Source organism: Tachysurus vachellii, chromosome 1 (genome assembly GCF_030014155.1).
Source record: "Tachysurus vachellii isolate PV-2020 chromosome 1, HZAU_Pvac_v1, whole genome shotgun sequence".
NCBI classification, from domain to species: domain Eukaryota; kingdom Metazoa; phylum Chordata; class Actinopteri; order Siluriformes; family Bagridae; genus Tachysurus; species Tachysurus vachellii.
Genome location: NC_083460.1, coordinates 9,246,841 through 9,259,569, shown reverse-complemented (window position 1 = coordinate 9,259,569; position 12,729 = coordinate 9,246,841). Strand labels below are relative to the sequence as shown.

At 38.3% G+C, this 12,729-nt stretch overlaps 1 protein-coding gene across 2 annotated transcripts in view; it reads right to left on the bottom strand.

The window, feature by feature from the left end:
- The window catches only part of LOC132846650 (ephrin type-B receptor 1-B), a 331,052-nt gene that overhangs the window by 190,107 nt on the left and 128,216 nt on the right, over positions 1-12,729 (bottom strand). For both annotated transcript variants that reach the window (XM_060871347.1, XM_060871355.1), the window contains exon 3: positions 6,241-6,922. In XM_060871347.1, coding sequence (XP_060727330.1) covers positions 6,241-6,922 — 682 coding nt within the window. The remainder of the gene's footprint in view (positions 1-6,240; positions 6,923-12,729) is intronic.

Below are 12,729 nucleotides of genomic sequence, written 5' to 3'. Positions count from 1 at the left end.
CCAGAATGAAAGGATGGGGCAGGATGAGGTAAAATGGAGACGGAGGAAAGGCAAGGAGTGTGGAAGATCAAAGATGCTCCACCAGTGATGTCATGTAAACTGCTATGATTGCCAGCAGATGACGGAAATCTTGTGCCGGGTCAGACAGCCGTGCTTATGGGAAAAAGGAGACCCAGAGACAGAAACTGCAAAAGAGCAGACACAAGATATGAGGTATCGAAGGAAAATACAGAATAAAAGCACATTATATATTATACACTGTACTGTATATTCTGTAGAAATATAAAGACATTATGTGGTGCATGGACACACCTACACACATCTACACAGCTGAGAAGGTGAAAGTGAAAACAGAAGGCATGCAGATACATCAATATAATCAATATAATCGGTACAATTGGTTAACTGTACAAAAATAATGAAGAAAAGAGAAAAGTAATACTTACACATAATAAATGGATCCAAAATAGTAGAATGGCTCAGAAAGTACGTGCACAGGTGGTCGATGCCCAGAGAACGCTGGAGAAAGGGATGCTAGGGAGTTGTTTACATACCAAAGATGGTACAGACGAAGATAGGGAGAAATCATTAAGCCGAAAACATGATGTAATGGGAAGCGAAAAAGCTGAAAACAGAATATAAGGAGAATTCGGAGAATTTTGAAACACAGACATAATGGGGATTTTTTTTAGGCAGGAAGCCCAGAAAAATGAATGCTAGAAACACAGCCCACAGACATGGTATAAATACAGTACATGGGATTTTGCAAAGCAAGATTGGATTATTCTGGGACGTTTTGCTGAATTGATCTAGGGATGATTTCTGTTTTTTTTTTTTTTTTTTTTTTCTCAACCATGGCTCTTGTGAATGTAATTTTTTGTTAAATTGTTTTAATAAATTGCATGATTGTTATTAAATGTTGAAAAATTAAATCACGCAACACGGGCTAATTTAAAAGACACGTGTACGTCTCGTCCACCATTTTATCTCACCCAACATCAGCACCCGCTCCTCTTCTGCTACTGTACACAATCAAAGCCGTGATTGTCGATTGCATTAAGTTTTCAACAGTCCACACAGCCTGACACACTGCTCGCAGTATTTATAGTATAACATGGCATAGAATAGTGCATAAGTACAGTATGTGATTTGGGATGCACATATTGACTACTGCTATCTATTGCTTTACTGTTCTGCTTTTTTTTTTTTTTTTTGCTTTTTTTTGCACATATTTGGATTTGTCCTGTACATGATTTTTGCTGATTGTCTTCACCTCTGATCCCTGACCTGACATTTTGGAATTTGCTGAACATTAATAAACCTCTACGCCTCTGCTGCCTGACTTATGACCATTTTGTATACTGATGAAACATAAACAGAGTGAAATAAAATATCCTGCTGATTGATTATTAACAATAATATACTTATTTATGAATCAGTACTGGTATTAGCATGGACGAATACTAAAAACATATACTCATCTTCACACTTGGCCTGAAAAACATAGAATTATTGCATTGTATTGCTTTATTTTAGTTTGATGTCTATTGTAATGTGTATGTCTATGGCCTTACTTCACTGCAAACGAAAGAAATGCAATTTAATCAGACCACAGACAGCTCCTGCTGTGAGATACTCCACATTCAATTATAGTGTGTGTGTGCATGTGTGTGTGTTTGTGTGTGTGTGTACATGTGTGCCTATACTGTATGTATGCATGCATGGCATCTAGCCCTGTGGCCATAGTGGTTTGAACGCTTGAGGCATAAACAAGCCAAACACCTGACCACAATAACCACCACTGGTGTCATGTTCACATCTGCGTGTGTTGCCTCAGAATAGCCTGGCTACAGCTTTCTCCATTACTCACAAAGGAGGCAGAGCGCGACTGCAGAGTCGTTAATCCGACATGGCCGCCACATAGGGAGCTGTGGTTATAGCAAAGGACCTGGGAGTTTTATTGTAATAGAGCCGTTGGTGAATGTCCATATTTGCCCTGAAGGGGGTGATCTTATCTGACACAACATCTGGAAGAGTTGAGGAAATGAATAACACATACACACACTTACACCTGTTAATGAGTATTCACTTTCCACAGAGCTGGCACAGAATACTGACACCTCTGATAATGATTTCTATGATATGTATAAGTGTGTGTGTGTGTATGTGTGTGTGTATGTGTGTGTGTGTGTGAGAGAGAGAGAAAGAGAGTGAGAGAGGGAGGGAGAGAGAGAGAGAGAGAGAGAGAGAGAGAGAGAGAGAGAGAGAGAGAGAGAGAGAGAGAGAGAGAGAGAGAGAGAGAGAATGCAGATAGAAATACCACTTATGGTAAAAGACAAAAAATCATTTTAAACGTACCGTATGCAAAGACAACCAAAAACGAACAGAACAAACTAAAAAAACATTAAAGCAGACCTGACTTTTATGCTGTCAGTAAAGCTTTACAATCTTTACTGTAGCTTCACTAGCTCTACGTTAGCACTTCATGCCTTTCTGCAGTACATTTCCACATCAAACCATGTTACAGCAGCCTTTGGATCAAAGCAGAGCTAATTAGCAGAGACCTACTGCGCAACACATCATTATTAGTGTGGAATAGAAGCACTGCTAAGGCTTCTTCACACTATAACACACACACACACATTCCATGTAACCTGCCAGGTAACTAAGTGCATATAATACAATAAATTAAATGATTTTGACTATTGGAATTTTGTTACAAATATATTGATTTATTGTGAAATATTACTAAAACTTTTCATTGATCATTCATATTTTTCCATTAATTAGGCTTCAAGTTATAATGTATTTCTCAACCCTGTATTTCACAGATTCCCTCTTGAGATACTGATACTAAACGTTATCCATCCCGTGCAATATCATGACCAGCCATCATGAACTTTCAGACATTCAAGTACAGGAAAAGAAAAAAGAAATCAAAATGAAATGCTCCATGCATTCAAATGTAAGATTATTCCAAATCAATAAGTTAGGTACATGTAACATTCAAACAACAAAAAAAAAAAAAAAAAAAAAAAAAAAAAAGCTTTTAACAAAGTACAGGACACTTTCATCCATTTTATTGTCTTGCCTCAAAATCCCCTTCCCTTAGCCACCATTTTAACAAACATGCCAGGATCCAGGGATAAATACACAGCATTGCTAAATATTATGAGCTGCTTTGCCAAGATGAAGCAGTGGTAATCATGAAGAGGGTGGTGTTGGACACCATAATTAGCAAAATTTTTCATTTGTTAATAAGTAGAGATAATTATAAACTGGTAAAGCTTGGCTCAGGAAAGGAGCACTAATTTTTGAGATGAACAGTGATTGTAAACTACTGAATTTAACTGAACAAATGATGATCCAGGTGCTAGAAAAGCTAACAGTATAAAAATTTTTAGAAATGAACTATTTAGTGTTATTATAACTGACTAAAGTCAGGCTTAAATGCCAAGTAAGATGAGACTATGCAAAAGGTAGGTAACTAAGTGAAGACAAATAATGATAAAAAAGAACTGGCACCCTATAATAGGAGGCATAGTTGTGTAATCTGTGCCAGGTTTAGCAATGCTGAGCTGTATTACTGAGGAGATTACTGAGCTTAATGTGCTTTCACTGTGTAGTCGTTTTCTTCTCTGTGCACTTTGCTTTTAAGGAGTTTTGTGGGTGTCGCTAAATGCAAAACAGCTGTGCTGTGAACACACTTGGAAAATCATGAAGTAAGTCTTTGGTAAAACTTTGGTAAGTCTGGTGGGAATATTTATTTTAGATTTGGGCACAAAAAATGTTTACACAAAAATGTATGAAAAGGCCCAGTCTGTCTTAGTGTTTAATTATTATTATTATTATTATTATTATTATTATTATTATTATTATTATTATTATTCATTCATTCATTCATTCATTCATCTTCTACCGCTTATCCGAACTACCTCGGGTCACGGGGAGCCTGTGCCTATCTCAGGCGTCATTGGGCATCAAGGCAGGATACACCCTGGACGGAGTGCCAACCCATCACAGGGCACACACACTCTCATTCACTCATGCAACCACACACTACGGACAATTTTCCAGAGATGCCAATCAACCTAGCATGCATGTCTTTGGACCGGGGGAGGAAACCAGAGTACCCGGAGGAAACCCCCGAGGCACGGGGAGAACATGCAAACTCCACACACAAGGCGGAGGCGGGAATCGAACCCCCAACCCTGAAGGTGTGAGGCGAACGTGCTAACCACTAAGCCACCGTGCCCCCCCCCATTATTATTATTATTATTATTATTATTTTTATTATTATTATTATTATTATTATTATTATTATTACAGAATGTATTAAAGTTGCACACTTTCTGTGGATCTAAAATCTACTTCAGAAGGCTATATGTCTGTTAGAGGGTCAATAACCTTGTTATATTTTACCCTAAAGCATGGTTAAGATGACATAATGATGACATCTTGCATGGTTAAGATGACATAATTATATGGTTAATATTCCTGTCTATGTTGCAAAACTGCAGTTTAGACTAATTAATATTTGAAAGCATTCTGTGCAAAATATTTGAATGATATTCCTTAAAGGATTTTATAGTTCTTTTTTCACCTACTGTACTAAACACACTCAATACTCTTTCAAAGCACTAGTTCTACTGCACAGAGTAGTATTAAATGCACTGTGTGGTAAATCTGGCTTGTGTAAAAGGTGCTCGGAGCAGAAAAAGCTTTTTTATGGCTTTGTGGAGTTTGTCCAGCGCATCACTCTGGTGATAAGAAAACCTTGCCTGAGGACTTGAATAGACTAGGTGCCACTGTGTGTGAGTCAATGCACACATGTCTGCTATGCTTTTCAACATTGACCTCTCCCAGCCCAAGGATTGCTCTTTTTTCCTCTATCTGAGTATTGATCACAGCAGATGTCCGTCAATCAATCTTATCAGTTCTGAGCATGCTCAGTTTGTGCGTCAGAGACAGGCCTGGAGGATTCAATATGGCATCGCAGGTCCTGAGTGAAGGATCAGATATACAATCACAAGACCTAGACAGACAAAATATGACCATGTGGGTATATGAGAGCGATAGAGAGAGTTAGAGAGACGTATCTAAAGAAACAGTTGGAAAGTGAGAAACTGTGTTCAGTTCAGAAAAGGGTAGAAGTGTTGAGGTTATGAGTCATTGTCAGTTGCCTTAGGTGTGAATGTGGATGAGTGAGTATGTGTGTGTCTTTGTTGAGGCTCTGTACTCTCTGAGGTAAAGGATGTCCACATGTTTGTAGAATCTTATGTGCAAGCCAGAGCACAACAATTCAAACATGTCATTCAGGAGCTATCTAAAGCACAACTAAATATCATGCTTAGAATGGTCAACAACCAGATATACCAAGAGACAAACAGACAAATTGACAGAGAGACAAATAGACAGAGAGACATACAGACAGACAGACAGACAGACAGACATACAGACAGACATACAGACAGACAGACAGGCAGGCAGATAGATAGATAGATAGATAGATAGATAGATAGATAGATAGATAGATAGATAGATAGATAGATAGATAGATAGATAGATAGATAGATAGATAGATAGATAGATAGATAGTGTCTGTTGGTGACTGTTAAGCTGTAGGGGCATTTTGTTGGGGGGATTTTGCTTTGAGAGTTATTAGTTATTTTGCTGGGGTCAGGTTATTTAGCTGTGAAGAGACATGTTGCTGTGGGGGATGTTTATCAGTGGGGGACATTGCTTTGGGGTTATCTATCTGTAGGGGTATGTGGGGAGGAATTTTGCTGTAGGGCTATCGGCTGTGCAGGTTATATTGCCTTGTGGTGTATTTTGCTCAGATGATATTTTGCAATGGGAACATGTGGGGAGTCATTTTGCTGTGAGGGTGTATTTTGCACTGGGGACATTTTGCTGTGCGGTGGCATGATGCTGTGGGGGCATATGGGTGCATTTTTCTGTGGGGTGTTATTTTGATGTGGAGGTATTTTGCTGGGGAGATATGTTGCTGGGAGATACATTATGATACATTGTGAAAGATACGTACTTAATCTTTTAGTGTGCGAGTAAGAGGACAATATCTGTGATTCACAATAATTTATTAAACCAGACTAGCCTACTAATAGTTGTATGAAGTATTTATGCAATGTATTTGGGCAATGTAGTGTGAGAGGTGGTTTTTCAGCTGGTAAAATTGGTAGTGATCTCAACAAGAAACAAAGCCACCTGCTGGCCTCTTACCTCTGCAGATATTGCCGTTGTCAGGCTCAAAACCAGCCTTGCAGGTGCAGCCACCAATGGGCACCATCCATTCACCATCGCCGTTGCAGTAGAGTTTGATGGGTACATCAGCCTCCTCTGAATTTGGGATGCAGGAACCACGAGCAATCACCAACGAAGTGCTCTCAGCACCGGTTGTAGTCTCAGGGAAGACTGCAAAGTTCTGCACGACACTCGGGCACTTCTTGTAGAAGACACGCACGGACAGCAGTGACATACATGCTCCGTAGTCCTGGAAAGCCAAATAGAAGCCATTTTTGGAGAGCGGCCCAAAGCTGCGCACTTCTGTGTTGACTTTCATTAGGCGTCCGCCAAAGTCCACCTGAGAGAAGCTCTCATCGGCAGCAATTGTGTCCACTTTGAGGTAGGGGGCCTCTGTCCAGAATGTGGCCCCTTTGGTGGCAATCACTTGGTCACTCTCATAGTAGTACAGGTTGAATGTCTCTTTGCATGAGCCGGGAACACGTGGGATGCTGCTGCAGTCACGTACTGTGAATCGCATCTCCACATATACACGCTGAGCAGCACGACGCCGAACAAACGTGGTCACTAACCAGTTGTTTTGGCTGGACTCGAACACATTGCAAACTTGGTACGTGCGAATGGTGTTAAGGTTCTCATCATAGCCGCTCACCTCCTCCCACTGATGAAGCAAAATACACAGAGACAAAAATGCTTCAGGTTAGTAAAAGAGTCTGACAGACAATAATGTTTAGGACTGTTTGTTTTCTCATCAGAAAGAGTTTTGGCCAGAAAGAGGTACTATCAAGCAGTCTTGCTCAGCGGTTTGATTGCAAACAAAGCAAAAACGGCCGTTCTTGATTTCCCATCACTCTGTGTGAAAATGTAAAGTGCTATAACATTGTCACACTCTTACACTTTGTTGTAAAAAATAAGCAAACCAAGGTGACTGGACTCATGTCCAAATCCTTATAGACATTTACAGCTTATCCAAGCAGCTTAATAAGTGCTCAAGGTGACAACTGATCAAGCACACTGGCTGAGTGACAAAATTCTGAGAAGGAAAATCCAGTCACCTTGACTTTAGTACCCCCACACATTCACAATGATCTGGAGGAAAACAAGAATCCATAGTAGTGCTGTAACACAATACCACTATCTACATCTGTTCAGTGATCCAAAAATGACCAAATTATCCAAAAAAGTGGCCATGGCCGAACCTGTAACACAAGCTGAGAACATTTATTTCTTATGGTCTAGTTAACATAGTAGCTTTACCACCAAAACCAACATGACTCAGCACATAGATACTAAAGATTAATGAATGAATGTTGTAGTATATTCATGTTAAACCATGTGTTTATTACTGTTACTGGTTAGTCCCAATTGAAACCTAGTCCCAGTAAGTGTTAACCAGATGCTGTGAACCTTTCCAGATTGTTTTTCCCTACTTGTATCTGTATCTGGTTAGAATATAATTATTCATTCTGATCATGTTTACGTACACTTCTACTTTATAGACAAAATGGTTTACTATTTGGAAAGTATACTGTATGCTATTAATTTGAAGTACAACCACAAAATATTTAGGAAGCAGGTAAGGCTTTAAGGATTATGTTTTTGTCATTGAGAAACATCAGTGGATGAATCTTGCTACTTGACATTTAAAATAACCTGCATCATTGAGCTGAAAGATCTTAGATTTTTCATTTAGTTGTTGCAGAGGTTGGGTCAACTGGAAGTGGCATCCATCAACTTGTGAAGCTTAACACATAAAAAAAATACAACTAATGACTAAAAAATAAACCTGAGATGTCTAGTAACAATGAAATAAATTATATTAAAGCGCTGGTTTTATAACATTAAAGATATTTTAACACTTAACCCAGGAGCTACATTTGTTCTAAAATCTATTACGGACCTTGAATGAGTTGCACAATGATGTAAACAATGATATTGTCTACTACTAGATATTCAGACAGACCTGTAATGACCTGTATATAAGAGAAAATAAAAAAACTTTCACAAACAAAGACTGAATATGTTTTGTCTGGTCTTATAATTTATAACATAAACAGCCATCAAAGAATTGCTATTGGTTTAAAGAAATCCATCATCTCTGCATTTCTTATTGTCAGAACAGAAACACAGATGATGATGCAGGTGCAGGTATAGAAAGCAGACAAATCCTAAAGCTAAGTAATCACAAAATGATAAACATGCACAGGTTAGACGGTCAACAAACAGTGTATCAAAGAGCAGGTAGGTTAAAAAAAAACGGTAAACAAGACGAGACGAGAAGCAGGATAAATAATGCACAACAAACAGCTGGGTAAATGACCGGGCACCAGGAAACTGAGCAAATACTTTGCAATGTTCCAGAAAGTATAAAAGAGACTTTTAAAAGTGTGCTGTGTGTGTGTGTGTGTGTGTGTGTGTGTGTGTGTGTGTGTGTGTGTGTGTGTGTGTGTGTGTGTGTGTGTGTGTATGTGTGTGTGTGTGTGTGTGCGTGCGTGCGCGTGTGTGTGTGTGTGAACAGGTGAGTGCAATCAGAAGTCAAGTGACTGTGACCGTGGGAGTGCAGGTGTGCAGGTGTGTTGTGGGTATTAGAGTCCAGTGCGGCTATGACAGGGAGAGAGAGAGAGAGAGAGAGAGAGAGAGAGAGAGAGAGAGAGAGATTGGGAACAGGTGTATGCAATCAGACATCTAGTGACTGTGACTGTGGGAGTGCAAGTGTGGCTTGTCTGCCGCAGTGTGTAATGGAGTCTGTGATTCAGGCTGATCTGACACTTACAAGACTGCATATAAGTCCAATTAATATGAATTAATTAATGAAATAATTGTTTCAAAATCTATCCTTGGAATTTCAGCTGTATTTGGTAGAATCAAGCATGTCATTAAAAGTCCCCGAAACTTTAATGACTTTAATTAACGTCATTGTTGTAAATACATTAATGTTTTTTTCACGTTCTTCAAGACGATTATTGTACATCCAGTCATTCAAGGTTCTGAGATGTTTCTGCATTTAAACTATATGTGTGTATTTTATAAAAAGCAATGTAAAACAAGCCTCTGTGGATTTATAGTGTATGAACCAGGCTATATGATTTTGTTTGCATCTGTTTGCAGCATCATGCGATGTTACACACTCGGTAAATATCTAAATATTAGTGCGGAGTGCAAAGTTTCTCCCGACTGTGCCACACATGTAAACTGAATTGGGTCGTGCCACCTTGTAGCTCACCTCGGGTGGTCTTGTAGTTTGCGCAGGTGATTGATTCAAGTTGCATGTTTCTATTGTTTCACAGTTTCATCATGGTTTCGAGTTCTTCTGCTTCATATAGTTTTATCTTGTTTGCACAACATACAGAATCAAACCCAGTGGCTAAGAGCAAGGTGTATTCACTTCACTCCTTTTTTTTCCTCAAGTGCATGTTTTCTTTTAAATAAAGTTAACATGTCAAGGAATTACAGAGGTAGTGCTTGTAAGTGCAGATTGTTATGTCGGAAGGTATAAATGGAACAAAGACACAGTGAAGACAAGCCAAAATAGCAGAAAGTGAAAAGAGAAGTGAGCAAAGCTATGGCTATGGAAGGCAAACGAAACACTGCATCAACAAAAGCATGACACTAAGGTTTGCAGGAGCTAGGACTTAAGTACCGGTGGTGACTAAATGCAGAACAGGTGTGGGTGCGTAATGAGCCATGTTATGTGCAGGAGCTGATGGGTAATGTAATCCAATGTAACCCTTGCATTATAAAATCACTTGAATATGATAGCTTAGTTATGCTTATGTAGTTATTTACATTGGAAGACATTTTTATTCTGATATAAAATGGTGGAGAACTAAGTAGAGCCTTGTGGCAGCAGGGGCATGGTCGAGCGTTAGCTGTGAAAGGAGAGGGGGTAACATGATATTTCTCACCTGTGTCTGTCTACTTAAGTGTGCTGTAACTTGGAGTAAAAGTGGCTTTGCTGGTGGTGCTTGACACGCACACACACACAGGACTTGAACGCAGTGTTCCAATGCATTGAGTTTTGAAAGTGTCCCGAGGGTACAGTGAAAACAACAATGAGCCCAGAACTCTGCTGACACTCCGCCTACCTCCTGAGTTTTCCTCTATACCTATCCTTTTCAGTTTTATAAAATCACTAATTAAAGTCTTTTTGGCAAGTCGATTCTTGGCTGATTTATTTCAAAGCAGTCCATGATTGCAGGACTTATACTTTCATTGTGATTTCAAGTGACCAAGCATTGATGAAGCTAATGTGACAGAAATAATAAAGCTTCTGAGTAATAAAACTGTTTCCAGATTCCATGCGTCTAGTCTAATGTACATGTATCAAACTGACAAATACTGATAAAACATGAGCTAATTTGTTTTTGAGCTAATTATTATTTGTTTGACTGTATATTTATAATCACACCCTCCAGTGTCACCCATATGAGGATGGGTTCCGCTTTGAGTCTGGTTCCTCTCAAGGTTTCTTCCTTTACCATCTAAGGGAGTTGCCACTGCTGTCTGAGTTACCTCAGACTTGCTCATTGGGGATAAATCCATACACATTGTGAACTAAATATATCTAATATTAATCTTGACTTTTGTATTCTATTAATCTTTATATTGCTCATTATAATAACCTTTTGTTCTATGTTTATGTTCTGCAAAGCTGCTTTGAGACAATGTCAATTGTAAAAAGTGCTATACAAATAAACTTAAATTGAATTGAATTGAAGTGATTTGAATTATTATGATGAAGACTGGAACTTGTCCCAATGTCCTGTATCTGTACTGTTGTCTGCATTTATTAGCTCTCATGCAATATTCATACAGGTAGAACTCACAAAAATGATCTTTGCTACCTCTTAAATACTTATACCTTATACTCTATTATCTTTGATAGTTTAAACAGTGCATATCAACATCTTAAACTTTCACTAGTTGTGTAACAAATCACTTAGCTTTTTTTATTTTTAAAACATTTGAGCATAGCCCATATGCCTTCATGCGGCATGCAATTCTTTGCATGTTATAACATAATTAGACAGAAGGTTCATGAAATCAACCTAATTTATCGTCTGTCGAAGTTAAAGGCAGTCAGGCTTGAAAGTCATGTGGTGATTGAGTATGAAAGTTATTATTTTTTTTTTCTTGTGTAGTTTTGATTCAGTTCAGCAACAATAAACAGACAGCAGACAAGGTTAGTGAAATGTGAAATAATTCTGAATTATTCATTTCTCATGTGTACATTGGTCATCAGATGTAACATAAGCATTTAACTCATTAAAAAATAACTTAATACTTGTTAAATGTACACCGATCAATGTCGTTGTTCGAATAACGTATCACAGAAGTCTTTATTTCATAACTAATTCCCTGTCATTGTTGATGATGAGATACACAGCTCACAGCTAATAAACATGCGGTGACACAAGCTGTAACTACTTTATATGCACAGTGCAAGATTGATGGGAAGGTTCTAAGTTCAAATCCCAGCAATTGACAAGCTGTTACTGTTGGGCTTTTGAGCAAGGCCCTTAATCTTCTACTGCTCAGATATGTCAATGAAACTATTGGAGACTGTTACTTTCAATTCTGGAAGTTGCTCTGGATAAAGGTGTTTAACAAATACCATAAATAATAAAATAGTAAAGCAAGCAAACAAAACAAACAAATAAATAAATAAATCCATATGAAATTATTTATACTGTATTTTCTACATGGGCTACTCTATTTTGTGTCTGTACTGTATATAGGTCATTTATATATAGCTATACTGTATATAGCTAATTTCCTCCATCAGCTACAGAGATATTTTTTCTCTTTAAATTCATAGTCAGCACACACACACACAAACACACAAACACACACATATTCTTGGCTTTCACATGCACTGCCATGGACCAGGCACATCAGTATCTACGATGTGGAACAAATTCATAATTACGTGATCTAAAATTGAAATTAGTGTGAGGCAGAGGAGAGTGTAGCAGTGAACTGTGTCTATTGAGCCATGGCCAAAACAGAACATTAGGCTCTGTGGAATGTATATGCAAGAGAGAGAGAGACAGAGAGAGAGAGAGAGAGAGAGAGAGAGAGAGAGAGAGAGAGAGAGAGAGAGAGAGAGAGAGAGAGAGAGAGAGAGAGAGAGAGAGAGAGAGAGAGAGAGAGAGAGAGAGAAAGAGAGAGAGAGAGAGGTGATGGTTATTTTCAGATGGCTGTTTGTACTATACTATATTAGTGTAATGTAGAGAAATGCATTAGCACTCCAGTGATAATGGCACCAACACACACTATAATAACACATACACTGACTGGATCTCCCTTCTGAGAAATCATATAAGAAAAACATATATAAACAAATTTTTACTTTTTTTTATTCTTTACCTTTTGTAATTTTAATAATAGCATTTGTTTTTATTTTATTTTTCCTGATGTGTATGAAATATCGGATAAGCGGTAGAAAATGAGTGAGTGAGTGAGTGA